This window comes from Pseudophryne corroboree, chromosome 9 (assembly GCF_028390025.1).
Source record: "Pseudophryne corroboree isolate aPseCor3 chromosome 9, aPseCor3.hap2, whole genome shotgun sequence".
NCBI classification, from domain to species: Eukaryota; Metazoa; Chordata; class Amphibia; order Anura; family Myobatrachidae; genus Pseudophryne; species Pseudophryne corroboree.
Genome location: NC_086452.1, coordinates 385,014,350 through 385,029,553, shown reverse-complemented (window position 1 = coordinate 385,029,553; position 15,204 = coordinate 385,014,350). Strand labels below are relative to the sequence as shown.

The 15,204-nt window shown below is 46.9% G+C and overlaps 1 protein-coding gene across 2 annotated transcripts in view; it reads left to right on the top strand.

Annotated features, from left to right (window-relative positions):
- The window catches only part of DCP1A (decapping mRNA 1A), a 233,182-nt gene that overhangs the window by 23,624 nt on the left and 194,354 nt on the right, over positions 1-15,204 (top strand). For both annotated transcript variants that reach the window (XM_063940808.1, XM_063940807.1), the window contains exons 2-3: positions 861-901; positions 1,627-1,754. In XM_063940808.1, the coding sequence (XP_063796878.1) occupies positions 861-901; positions 1,627-1,754 (169 nt within the window). The remainder of the gene's footprint in view (positions 1-860; positions 902-1,626; positions 1,755-15,204) is intronic.

Below are 15,204 nucleotides of genomic sequence, written 5' to 3'. Positions count from 1 at the left end.
ATGTCACAGAGAGCATCAAACTAAAGTTAAAGTGTGTACACATGTTGCGATTTTTCTTACGATTTTGACTATATAGTCCAAACCGTAAGAAAATATAGTGCATATCGCACTGTGTGCATAGTCCTTGCGATGCCGATGCGCCGTCCCGCGGGATCGGCGTCGCAAGGAAAAATAGACTGTGCAGGCAGCCCAACATTGACTACCGGCGGGGCCGGCCTTCGGCCACGTCGAATAGTAAATTTCGGCCTGTGCAGCGCATTGCGCGTGTGCGCACAGCCTTACGAACAGGTTAAGAAAGATGTGCTGTAAACTGTTCAATAGAGAATTCTCAGGCAGTGCATGAAGAGAAATGTAGTAGGGACTGTAACAGAAAGTGCCTGCTCTTGTTCATTTCAGTCAAGTGGTGTAATGAAGGAATAAGTCTTAATACCTAAAGTAAATTTCTCCGTTGAGTACAATCATTTGACACTTCATTGAATTGCAAATCCATAAAAATGTAATTCTGGAATGAGCCCAAAGTATAGACAAAAAGTACTTAGTACTCGTAAATACTATATATATGTATGCAATGTAACTACTACAGTGCATACCAAACGTGTAGCAAAATGGTACAGGTAGTATATATCAGCCAGTAGCTCATTGTGGTGTAAGCATGTAAGTGGCGAAAATACTGTGGGAGATTTTGTCCTGCTCTAGCTCCACGTCTTATTTAGTGTTAAAGGTATCAGAGCAGGCCAGACCTAGCAAGGTCCAATATGAACTGCTCCACACCCCATGAGCCAGAGCGGAAGTGATGTAAATATTGTACTTTCATAAGAAGACTGAATACATCAATCTTTTTTTCTTTTTTTTTAACACAGGAGAAAACTGAAATAGAAGGGACATTATTTGTGTATACGAGGTATGTATATAATCACACACAAACGTAACCATTTCCCAACTTGACAAAGTAGTGAGGTAAAAATAGTTACAAATCTATCCAATTATCAAATATGTGATATTGGGGCAGATGTATTAACCTGGAGAAGACATAAGGAAGTGATAAACCAGTGATAAACGCACCAACCAATCACCTCCAATATGTAAATTAACAGTTAGGAGCTGATTGGTTGGTGCGTTTATCACCTTGCACTTATCACTGGGTTATTACTTCCTTATGCCTTCTCCAGGTTAATACATCTGCCCCATTGTGAGTGTGTGTATATGTTGGAGAGGGGGATATATATGTACAGTATATTCATGGCATATTAAAATATACCTATTGGCATTCTCTATATAATGCACACCTAACCAGGACTAGCGTTTGCTAAGACTATGGAGGATACAGAATAAACATCATTTTAGCTAAAACTGTGCCTGCAATCATGGCACACTATGCTTTAATGCTCTAGTCCTTATATTACCTATAGCACAAGTACATGCAGCAGATTATGCTGTTCACCTGATTACCTATTTTACTATCTGTCGGCCTTGGAATGAATCCAAGCACATCATTTAGACATCATGGTCTCCTGCTGACTGCTGATTGGCGAATGATTGCTGTCTACATGTCTTGTGTTTAAATTTCATCTTTGTATCAAAAGAATTTAAAATTGCATCTACTGTTACATTATTTCCGCATTTTAGGTCCGCATCTCCTCAGCATGGCTTTACGATAATGAATCGGCTTAATATGCACAATTTAGTGGAACCCATCAACAAGGATCTAGAATTTCAGCTCCACGAGCCCTTCCTGCTGTACCGGAATGCAAGCCGTGAGTTCTACTATTATAAATGTATCCTCTGTCCACTCATTTTCCAGCCGTGGCAAAGGGGAAGGAGAGAGTGTTTCCTCCTCACACCCCTTGCGCCCCCCCCACTCACCCTGTGTTGAATTAATTTCTCTGAATATTTTCCCAATTACAAACTGTAACATATATTATATAAAACTTAAGGATGGTGAAAATGATGATATGCCAGCATGTTGAACCTAATGTGCACAGTGCCTGCGAGTGTAAAGATTTTCTTTTACATACAAACAGACCCGCTACATGTAACATAAACACATACATACATACATACATACTTACTTACATACATACATACATACATACATACATACATACATACATAGATACATACATACATACTTACTTACTTACATACATACATACATACATACATACATACTTGGGGAAAACAGTAGCCGGTGCTACATAAAGGGTATGGATCACAGGGTCGACCACTATTGGTAGACATGGTCAAAGGGTCGACTTGACAAATTGTCGTCACAGAAAAAATCGACACAGGATTTTTAAATTGTTTTTGGTGTCGTTTTTACTGTCCTAGCACATGGACTCCCAATTAGTGTACCGCGTGGCTCGATTCGGCAAGGTGCCTAGCCCCGCTACTGCTGTGCTCCGCACAGGTTCCTATTCCCAGCCGTAGTCCACGTGGATGGTCAAGTATGAAAAAGCTGTGTCAACCTTTTACACCTGTCGAACATAAGCACTGTCTACTTTTCACATGTTGACCTAATAAACATGTCTACCTTTTGTCCATGTTGACAGAATGCATGTTGATGATTAGTGGTCGACCTATCATCCGGATACCTACATAGGGATCCCCGCTGTCACACTCATGCAAGGTGGCTCTAACATGTGCGCACTTAATTCCGTTTGACAGGCTGTCTGACTTGGGAGGGGTCTTACTGTCCCCCGACCCTCCATTGGCTACAGTGTATGGAGAGAAGGAAAGGAGGGAGTAGCTTCAGGCAGCAGCACGGATCAGGTGGGGGTGTGGAGGAAAGAGCATTATATATGGGGGGGGGGGTGAGAGGTGGAGAGTGAGCTATATGTGACGGGAAAGAAATATATGTAGGGAGGACAGAGACGGGCCAAGAAAAACCCAGGCAATGTCTGGTATAATTGCTAATATCACATATAGCCATATTGTCTATATTTCTGTATTATAATTTCTCTAACGTCCTAGTGGATGCTGGGGACTCCGTCAGGACCATGGGGAATAGCGGGCTCCGCAGGAGACAGGGCACATCTAAAAAGCTTTTTAGGTCACATGGTGTGTACTGGCTCCTCCCCCCATGACCCTCCTCCAAGCCTCAGTTAGGTTTTTGTGCCCGTCCGAGAAGGGTGCAAACTGGATGGCTCTCTTAAGGAGCTGTTTAGTAAAGTTTTTTTTTTAGGTTTCTAATCAGTGATTCCTGCTGGCGACAGGATCACTGCAACGAGGGACTTAGGGGAGAGACTTGCAACTCACCTGCGTGCAGGAGGATTGAAGTTTTAGGCTACTGGACACTGAGCTCCAGAGGGAGTCGGAACACAGGTCAGCCTGGGGTTCGTCCCGGAGCCGCGCCGCCGATCCCCCTTACAGACGCTGAAGAAAGACGGCGGAACGGAGGTCCGGAAACAGGCGGCAGAAGACTTCACAGTCTTCAGAGAGGTAGCGCACAGCACTGCAGCTGTGCGCCATTGTTGCTACACGGCTCACTGACACGGTCACGGAGGGTGCAGGGCGCTGCTGGGGGCGCCCTGGGCAGCAATATAAATACCTATTTGGCAAATAAATACATCACATATAGCCATTAAGGCTATATGTATGTATTTAACCCAGGCCAGTTTTCCTAATAACCGGGAGAAAAGCCCGCCGTGAAAGGGGCGGAGCTTATTCTCCTCAGCACTCAGCGCCATTTTCCTGACCAGCTCCGCTGGTGAGGAAGGCTCCCACTCTCCCCTGCACTACAGAAACAGGGTTAAAGAGAAGGGGGGCATAAATTGGCGATATAATTATATATTAAGAGCCCATATATAGAAACAACACCTTCTAGGGTTGTTATATACATTATGGCGCTTTTGGTGTGTGCTGGCAAACTCTCCCTCTGTCTCCCCAAAGGGCTAGTGGGTCCTGTCCTCTATCAGAGCATTCCCTGTATGTGTGTGCTGTAGGTCGGTACGTGTGTGTCGACATGTATGAGGAAAATGTTGGTGAGGAGACGGAGAAAATTGCCTGTAATGGTGATGTCACTCTCTAGGGAGTCGACACCAGAATGGATGGCTTACTTATGGAATTACGTGATAATGTCAACACGCTGCAAGCCGGTTGACGACATGAGACAGCCGGCGGACAAATTAGTATCGGTCCAGGCGTCTCAGACACCGTCAGGGGCTTGTAAAAACGCCCATTTACCTCAGTCGGTCGACAGACACAGACATGGACACTGACCCCAGTGTCGACGGTGAAGAAACAAACGTATTTTTCCTTTAGGGCCACAAGTTACATGTTAAGGGCAATGAAGGAGGTGTTGCGTATTTCTGATACCACAAGTACCACAAATAAGGGTATTTTGTAGGGTGGGAATAAACTACTTGTAGTTTTGCCTGAATCAGATAAATTAAATGAAGTGTGTGATGATACGTGGGGTTCCTCCGACAGAAAGTTATGGGCGGTATACCCTTTTTCCCGCCAGTAGTAAGGGCGAGTTGGAAAACACACCTTAGGGTGGACAAGGCGCTCACACGCTTATAAAAAACATGGCGTTACCGTTTCCAGATACGGCCGCCCTCAAGGAGCCAGCTGATAGGAAGCTGGAAAATATCATAACAGTATATACACACATACTGGTGTTATACTACGACCAGCAATCGCCTCAGCCTGGATGTGCAGCGCTGAGGGGGCTTGGTCGGATTTCCTGACTGAAAATTTTGATACCCTTGACAGGGACAGGATTTTATTGTCTATAGAGCATTTTAAGGATGCATTTCTATATATGTGTGATGCGCAGAGGCATATTTGCATTCTGGCATCAAGAGTAAATGTGATGTACATATCTGCCAGACGAAGACACGACAGTGGTCAGGTGAGGCAGATTCCAGACGGCATATGGAAGTATTGCCGTATAAAGGGGCGGTCCATTGGACCTGGTGGCCATGGCAACAGCTGAAAAATCCACCTTTTGTTACCCCGAGTCACATATTGGCAGAAAAGGACACAGTCTTTTCAGTCTCCGTCCTTTCGTCCCCATACGGGCAGGCGGGCGAAGGCCAGTCATATCTGCCCAGGGGGAGAGGAAAGGGAAGAAGACTGCAGCAAGCAGCTCATTCCCAGGAACAGAAGCTCCTCACGGCTTCTGCCAAGTCCGCAGCATAACGCTGGGGCCGTACAAGCGGACTCAGGTGCGGTAGGGGGTCATCTCAAGAGTTTCAGCAACACTCGCAAGGGAACTCCGGGATCCTACATGTAATATCCCAGGTGTACATTGGAAATTCGAGACGTCTCCCCCTCACACAATTCACAGGCTGTATTCCCAGCAGGTGATAATCAAAGTACCCTTCTTACAACAAGGAAGGGGGTAGTATTCCACACTATATTGTGGTACTGAAGCCAACCGGCTCGGTGAGATCTGAAATATTTGAACACTTACATACAAGCGTTCAAATCAAGATGGAGTCACTCGGAGCAGTGATAGCGAACCAGGAAGAAGGGGACGATATGATGTCACTGGATATCAGGGACGTTTACCTACAGGTCCAAATTTGCCCTTCTCACCAAGGGTACTTCAGGTTCCTGGTACAGAACTGTCACTATCCGTTCAGACGCTGACGTTTGGATTGTCCACGGCGCCCCGGGTCTTTACCAAGGTAATGGCCGGAATGAGGATTTTTCTTAAAAGAAACATGGACGCTTTCCTGATAAGGGCAAGGTCCAGAGAACAGTTGGAGGTCGGAGTAGCACTATCTTAAGTAGTTCTACGACAGCACGAGTGGATTCTAAATATTCCAAAATCGCAGCTTTTTCCGACGACACGTCTACTGTTCCTAGGGAAGATTCTGGACACAGTCCAGAAAAACGTGTTTCTCCCAGTGGAGAAAACCAGGGAGTTATCCGAGCTAATCGGGATCCTCCTAAAACCAGGAAAAGTGTCAGTGCATCATTGCACAAGAGTCCTGGTAAAAATGGTGGCTTATTACGAAGCAATTCCATTCGGCAGATTTCCCGCAAGAACTCTTCAGTGGGATCTGCTGGACAAATGGTCCGGATCGCATCTTCAGATGCATCAGCGGATAACCCTATATCCAAGGAAAAGGGTGTCTCTCCTGTGGTGATTACAGAGTGCTCATCTTCTAGAGGGCCGCAGATTCGGCATTCAGGATTGGATGCCGGTGACCACGGAGGCCAGCCTGAGTGGCTGGGGAACAGTCACACAGGGAAAAAATTTCCAGGGAAGTGTGATTAAGTCTGGAGAATTCTCTCCGCATAAATAAGCTTAGAGCAAATTTATAATGCTCTAAACTTAGCTAGACCTCTGCTTCAAGGTCAGCCGGTATTGATCCAGTGGGATAACATCACGGCAGTCGCCCACGTAAACAGAAGGGCGGCACAAGAAGCAGGAGGGCAGTGAAAACTGCAAGGATTTTTCGCTAGGCGGAAAATCATGTGATAGCACTGTCAGCAGTGTTCTTTCCGGGAGTGGACGACTGGGAAGCAGACTTCCTCAGCAGGCATGACCTCCACCCGGGAGAGTGGAAACTTCATAGGGAAGTTTTTTCAACATGATTGTGGACCGTTGGCAAAGACCAAAGGTGGACATGATGGCGTCCCGCCCGAAAAAAAAAAAACGGGACAGGTATTCCGCCAGGTCATGAGACCTTCAGGCGATAGCTGTGGATGTTCTGGTAACACCGTGGGTGTACCAGTCTGTGTATGTGTTCCCTCCTCTGTTTCTCATAACCAGGGTATTGAGAATTATAAGACATAGAGGAGTATGAACTATACTAGTGGCTCCGGATTGGCCAAGAGGGACTTGGTACCCGGAACTTCAAGAAATGCTCACAGAGGACTAAGGGCCTGGGGAGCTAAGAAGGGACTTGATTCAGCAAGTACCATGTCTATTCCAAGACTTACCGCGGCTGCGTTTGACGGCATGGCGGTTGAATGCCGGATCCTGAGGGGAAAAGGCATTCCATAAGAGGTCATACCTACCTTGGTCAAAGCCAGGAAGGAGGTGACCGCACAACGTCATCACCACATGTGGTAAAAATATGTTGCGTGGGTGAGGCCAGGAAGGCTCCACGACGGAAATTCAACTAGGTCGATTTCTACACTTCCTGAAAACAGGAGTGTTTTGGACCTCAAATTGGGGTTCATTAACATTTAAATTTCGGCCCTGTAGATTTTCTTCCAGAAAGAATTGACTTCAGTTCCTGAAGTCCAGATTGTAAAGGATGTATTGCATATACAGCTTTTTTGTGCCCCTAGGGGCACCGTGAGATCTCAACATAGTGTTGGGATTTCTTAAAATCATATTGGTTTGAACCGCTCAAATCTGTGGATTTGAAATATCTCACATGGAAAGTGACCATGCTGTTGACAAATATCTCACATGGGAAGTGACCATGTTGTTAGCCCTGGCCTCGGCCAGGCGATTGTCAGAATGGGCGGCTTTGTCTTACAAAAGCCCATATTAAAATTTTCCATTTGAACAGGACAGAACTGGGACTCGTCTCCAGTTTCTTCATAAAGGGGTGTCAGCGTTTTCACCTGAAACAACCTCTTGTGGTGCCTGCGGCTACTAGGGACTTGGAGGACTCCAAGTTACTAGACGTGGTCAGGGCCCTAAAAATATATATATATATATATATATATATATATATATATATATATATATATATATATATATATATATATATATATATATAGTTAGGACGGCTGGAGTCAGAAAGTCTGACTTGCTGTTTATACTGTATACACCCAACAAGCTGGGTGCTCATGCTTCTAAGCAGTCTATTGCACGCTGGATTTGTAGTACAATTCAGCTTGCACATTCTGTGGCAGGCCTGCCACAGACGAAATATGTAGATGCCCATTCCACAAGGAAGGTGGGCTCATCCTGGGCGGCTGCCCGAGGAGTCTCGGCATTACAACTTTGCCGAGCAGCTACGTGGTCAGGGGAGAACACATTTGTAAAATTTTACAAATTTTGATACTCTGGCTAAGGAGGACCTGGAGTTCTCTCATTCGGTGCTGCAGAGTCATCCGCACTCTCCCGCCCGTTTGGGAGCTTTGGTATAATCCCCATGGTCCTGACGGAGTCCCCAGCATCCACTAGGACGTTAGAGAAAATAAGAATTTACTTACCGATAATTCTATTTCTCGTAGTCCGTAGTGGATGCTGGGCGCCCATCCCAAGTGCGGATTGTCTGCAATGCTTGTACATGGTTATTGTTACAAAAATCGGGTTATTACTATTGTTGTGAGCCTTCTTTTCGGAGGCTACTTCGGTTTGTTATCATACTGTTAACTGGGTTCAGATCACAAGTTGTACGGTGTGATTGGTGTGGCTGGTATGAGTCTTACCCGGGATTCAAGATCCTTCCTTATTGTGTACGCTCGTCCGGGCACAGTACCTAACTGAGGCTTGGAGGAGGGTCATGGGGGGAGGAGCCAGTACACACCATGTGACCTAAAAAGCTTTTTAGATGTGCCCTGTCTCCTGCGGAGCCCGCTATTCCCCATGGTCCTGACGGAGTCCCCAGCATCCACTACGGACTACGAGAAATAGAATTATCGGTAAGTAAATTCTTATTTTAATAGGTCAGGCATGTAATGACTTACAGTATTAAACTGGCTTTTCTTTTAAAAGCACCAGATTAAGTCTTGACAGGTTTCACCTTCTGCAATCTTATTTCCGTTCTTCTTGGTGTATATTGATCAGCTCCGCTGGTGAGGAAGGCTCCCACTCTCCCCTGCACTACAGAAACAGGGTTAAAGAGAAGGGGGGCATAAATTGGCGATATAATTATATATTAAGAGCCCATATATAGAAACAACACCTTCTAGGGTTGTTATATACATTATGGCGCTTTTGGTGTGTGCTGGCAAACTCTCCCTCTGTCTCCCCAAAGGGCTAGTGGGTCCTGTCCTCTATCAGAGCATTCCCTGTATGTGTGTGCTGTAGGTCGGTACGTGTGTGTCGACATGTATGAGGAAAATGTTGGTGAGGAGACGGAGAAAATTGCCTGTAATGGTGATGTCACTCTCTAGGGAGTCGACACCAGAATGGATGGCTTACTTATGGAATTACGTGATAATGTCAACACGCTGCAAGCCGGTTGACGACATGAGACAGCCGGCGGACAAATTAGTATCGGTCCAGGCGTCTCAGACACCGTCAGGGGCTTGTAAAAACGCCCATTTACCTCAGTCGGTCGACAGACACAGACATGGACACTGACCCCAGTGTCGACGGTGAAGAAACAAACGTATTTTTCCTTTAGGGCCACAAGTTACATGTTAAGGGCAATGAAGGAGGTGTTGCGTATTTCTGATACCACAAGTACCACAAATAAGGGTATTTTGTAGGGTGGGAATAAACTACTTGTAGTTTTGCCTGAATCAGATAAATTAAATGAAGTGTGTGATGATACGTGGGGTTCCTCCGACAGAAAGTTATGGGCGGTATACCCTTTTTCCCGCCAGTAGTAAGGGCGAGTTGGAAAACACACCTTAGGGTGGACAAGGCGCTCACACGCTTATAAAAAACATGGCGTTACCGTTTCCAGATACGGCCGCCCTCAAGGAGCCAGCTGATAGGAAGCTGGAAAATATCATAACAGTATATACACACATACTGGTGTTATACTACGACCAGCAATCGCCTCAGCCTGGATGTGCAGCGCTGAGGGGGCTTGGTCGGATTTCCTGACTGAAAATTTTGATACCCTTGACAGGGACAGGATTTTATTGTCTATAGAGCATTTTAAGGATGCATTTCTATATATGTGTGATGCGCAGAGGCATATTTGCATTCTGGCATCAAGAGTAAATGTGATGTACATATCTGCCAGACGAAGACACGACAGTGGTCAGGTGAGGCAGATTCCAGACGGCATATGGAAGTATTGCCGTATAAAGGGGCGGTCCATTGGACCTGGTGGCCATGGCAACAGCTGAAAAATCCACCTTTTGTTACCCCGAGTCACATATTGGCAGAAAAGGACACAGTCTTTTCAGTCTCAGTCCTTTCGTCCCCATACGGGCAGGCGGGCGAAGGCCAGTCATATCTGCCCAGGGGGAGAGGAAAGGGAAGAAGACTGCAGCAAGCAGCTCATTCCCAGGAACAGAAGCTCCTCACGGCTTCTGCCAAGTCCGCAGCATAACGCTGGGGCCGTACAAGCGGACTCAGGTGCGGTAGGGGGTCATCTCAAGAGTTTCAGCAACACTCGCAAGGGAACTCCGGGATCCTACATGTAATATCCCAGGTGTACATTGGAAATTCGAGACGTCTCCCCCTCACACAATTCACAGGCTGTATTCCCAGCAGGTGATAATCAAAGTACCCTTCTTACAACAAGGAAGGGGGTAGTATTCCACACTATATTGTGGTACTGAAGCCAACCGGCTCGGTGAGATCTGAAATATTTGAACACTTACATACAAGCGTTCAAATCAAGATGGAGTCACTCGGAGCAGTGATAGCGAACCAGGAAGAAGGGGACGATATGATGTCACTGGATATCAGGGACGTTTACCTACAGGTCCAAATTTGCCCTTCTCACCAAGGGTACTTCAGGTTCCTGGTACAGAACTGTCACTATCAGTTCAGACGCTGACGTTTGGATTGTCCACGGCGCCCCGGGTCTTTACCAAGGTAATGGCCGGAATGAGGATTTTTCTTAAAAGAAACATGGACGCTTTCCTGATAAGGGCAAGGTCCAGAGAACAGTTGGAGGTCGGAGTAGCACTATCTTAAGTAGTTCTACGACAGCACGAGTGGATTCTAAATATTCCAAAATCGCAGCTTTTTCCGACGACACGTCTACTGTTCCTAGGGAAGATTCTGGACACAGTCCAGAAAAACGTGTTTCTCCCAGTGGAGAAAACCAGGGAGTTATCCGAGCTAATCGGGATCCTCCTAAAACCAGGAAAAGTGTCAGTGCATCATTGCACAAGAGTCCTGGTAAAAATGGTGGCTTATTACGAAGCAATTCCATTCGGCAGATTTCCCGCAAGAACTCTTCAGTGGGATCTGCTGGACAAATGGTCCGGATCGCATCTTCAGATGCATCAGCGGATAACCCTATATCCAAGGAAAAGGGTGTCTCTCCTGTGGTGATTACAGAGTGCTCATCTTCTAGAGGGCCGCAGATTCGGCATTCAGGATTGGATGCCGGTGACCACGGAGGCCAGTGAGACCTGCTGGCAACAGGCTCACTGCATCGAGGGACTAAGGGGAGAAGAAGCGAACTCACCTGCGTGCAGAGTGGATTGGGCTTCTTAGGCTACTGGACATTAGCTCCAGAGGGACCGATCACAGGCCCAGCCATGGATAGGTCCCAGAGCCGCGCCGCCGGCCCCCTTACAGAGCCAGAAGACAGAAGAGGTCCGGAAAATCGGCGGCAGAAGACGTCCTGTCTTCAACAAGGTAGCGCACAGCACTGCAGCTGTGCGCCATTGCTCTCAGCACACTTCACACTCCGGTCACTGAGGGTGCAGGGCGCTGGGGGGAGGGCGCCCTGAGACGCAATAAAAACACCTTGGATGGCAAAAAATGCATCACATATAGCTCCTGGGCTATATGGATGAATTTAACCCCTGCCAGAATACACAAAAAAACGGGAGATAGGCTCCGCCCCCTTCTCGGCGGCCTTATCTCCTCAGCACACTGGCGCCATTTTCCCTCACAGCTCCGTTGGAGGGAAGCTCCCTGACTCTCCCCTGCAGTCACTACACTACAGAAAGGGTTAAAAAAGAGAGGGGGGGCACTAATTACGCGCAGTATTAAAAATACAGCAGCTATAAGGGGAAAAACACTTATATAAGGTTATCCCTGTATATATATAGCGCTCTGGTGTGTGCTGGCAAACTCTCCCTCTGTCTCCCCAAAGGGCTAGTGGGGTCCTGTCCTCTATCAGAGCATTCCCTGTATGTGTGCTGTGTGTCGGTACGTTTGTGTCGACATGTATGAGGAGAAAAATGATGTGGAGACGGAGCTGATTGCCTGTAATATTGATGTCACCCCCTAGGGGGTCGACACCTGAGTGGATGAACTGTTGGAAGGAATTACGTGACAGTGTCAGCTCTGTATAAAAGACAGTGGTTGACATGAGACAGCCGGCTACTCAGCTTGTGCCTGTCCAGACGTCTCATAGGCCGTCAGGGGCTCTAAAGCGCCCGTTACCTCAGATGGCAGATATAGACGCCGACACGGATACTGACTCCAGTGTTGACGGTGAAGAGACAAATGTGACTTCCAGTAGGGCCACACGTTACATGATTGAGGCAATGAAAAATGTTTTACACATTTCTGATAATACGAGTACAGGTTGAGTATCCCTTATCCAAATATTCCGAAATACGGAATATTCCGAAATACGGACTTTTTTGACTGAGATTGAGATAGTGAAAACTTTGTTTTTTGATGGCTCAGTGTACACAAACTTTGTTTAATACACAAAGTTATTAAAAATATTGTATTAAATGACCTTCAGGCTGTGTGTATAAGGTGTATATGAAACATAAATGAATTGTGTGAATGTAGACACACTTTGTTTAATGCACAAAGTTACAAAAAATATTGGCTAAAATTACCTTCAGGCTGTGTGTATAAGGTGTATATGTAACATAAATGCATTCTGTGCTTAGATTTAGGTCCCATCACCATGATATCTCATTATGGTATGCAATTATTCCAAAATACGGAATAATCCGATATCCAAAATACCTCTGGTCCCAAGCATTTTGGATAAGGGATACTCAACCTGTACCACCAAAAAGGGGTATTATGTTCGGTGAGGAAAAACTACCTGTAGTTTTCCTGAATCTGAGAAATTAAATGAGGTGTGTGATGAAGCGTGGGTTTCCCCCGATAACAACTGATAATTTCTAAAATGTTATTGGCATTATATCCTTTCCCGCCAGAGGTTAGGGTGCGTTGGGAAACACCCCCTAGGGTGGATAAAGCGCTCACACGCTTGTAAGAACAAGGGCTCTACCCTCTCCTGAGATGGCCGCCCTTAAGGATCCTGCTGATAGAAAGCAGGAGGGTATCCTAAAATGTATTTACACACATACTGGTGTTATACTGCGACCAGCAATCGCCTCAGCCTGGATGTGCAGTGCTGGTTTGGCGTGGTCGGATTCCCTGACTGAAAATATTGATACCCTAGATAGGGACAGTATATTATTGCCTATAGAGCATTTAAAAGATGCATTTCTATATATGCGTGATGCACAGCGGAATATTTGCCGACTGGCATCAAGTCTAAGTGCGTTGTCCATTTCTGCCAGTAGAGGGTTATGGACACGACAGTGGTCAGGTGATGCGGATTCCAAACGGCATTTGGAAGAAGGGGAGGAGTTATTTGGGGTCGGTCTTTCAGACCTGGTGGCCACGGCAACAGCTGGGAAATCCACGTTTGTACCCCAGGTCGCCTCTCAACATAAGAAGACGCCGTATTATCAGGCGCAGTCCTTTCGTGGGCAAGCGGGCAAAAGGTTCCTCATTTCTGCCCCGTGACAGAGGGAGAGGAAAAAGGCTGCAGAAATCAGCCAGTTCCCAGGAACAGAAGCCCTCTCCCGCCTCTGCCAAGCCCTCAGTATGACGCTGGGGCTTTACAAGCAGAATCAGGCACGGTGGGGGCCCGTCTCAATGAATTTCAGCGCGCAGTGGGCTCACTCGCAATTAGACCCCTGGATCCTTCAGGTGATATCTCAGGGGTACAAATTGGAATTCGAGACGTCTCCCCCTCGCCGTTTCCTAAAGTCGGCTTTACCGATGTCTCCCTCTGACAGGGAGGCAGTTTTGGAAGCCATTCACAAGCTGTATTCCCAGCAGGTGATAATCAAGGTACCCCTCCTGCAACAGGGAACGGGGTATTATTCCACACTGTTGTGGTACCGAAGCCGGACGGCTCGGTGAGACCGATTCTAAATCTAAAATCTTTGAACACTTACATACAGAGGTTCAAATTCAAGATTGAGTCACTCAGAGCAGTGATTGCGAACCTGGAAGAAGGGGACTACATGATGTATCGGGACATCAAGGATGCTTACCTTCATGTCCCAATTTACCCTTCTCACCAAGGGTACCTCAGGTTTGTGGTACAGAACTGTCACTATCCGTTTCAGACGCTGCCGTATGGATGGTCCACGGCACCCCGGGTCTTTACCAAGGTAATGGCCGAAATGATGATACTCTTTCGAAGGAAGGGAATTTTAGTTATCCCTTACTTGGACGATTCCCTGATAAGGGTAAGATCCAGGGAACAGTTGGAGGTCGGTGTAGCACTATCTCAGGTAGTGTTGCGGCAGCACGATTGGATTCTCAATATTCCAAAATCGCAGCTGATTCCGACGACTCGTCTTCTGTTCCTAGGGATGATCCCGGACACAGTCCAGAAAAAGGTGTTTCTCCCGGAGGAGAAAGTCGGGGAGTTATCCGAGCTAGTCGGGAACCTCCTATAACCGAGCCAAGTCTCAGTACATCAATGAAAGGGTTCTGGGAAAAATGGTGGCTTCCTACGAAGCAATCCCATTCGGCAGATTCCACGCAAGAACTTTCCAGTGGGACCTGCTGGACAAATGGTCCGGGTCGCATCTTCAGATGCATCAGCGGATAACCCTGTCACCAAGCACAAGGGTGTCTCTCCTGTGGTGGTTGCAGAGTGCTCATCTTCTAGAGGGCCGCAGATTCGACATTCAGGACTGGGTCCTGGTGACCACGGATGCCAGCCTGCGAGGCTGGGGAGCAGTCACACAGGGAAGGAATTTCCAGAGCTTATGGTCAAGCCTGGAGACATCACTTCACATAAATATCCTGAAGCTAAGGGCCATTTACAATGCTCTAAGCTCAGCAAGACCTCTGCTTCAAGGTCACCCGGAGTTGATCCATTCGGACAACATCACGGCAGTCACCCACGTAAACAGACAGGGTGACACAAGAAGCAGGAGGGCAAGGCAGAAGCTGCAATGATTCTTCGCTGGGCGGAAAATCATGTGATAGCACTGTCAGCAGTATTCATTCCGGGAGTGGACAACTGGGAAGCAGACTTCCTCAGCAGACACGACCCCCACCCGGGAGAGTGGGGACTTCACCCAGAAGTCTTCCACATGTTTATAAATCTCGACAAGTATTGCGCCAGGTCAAGGGACCCTCAGGCAATAGCTGTAGACGCTCTGGTAACACAGTGGGTGTACCAGTCAGTGTATGTG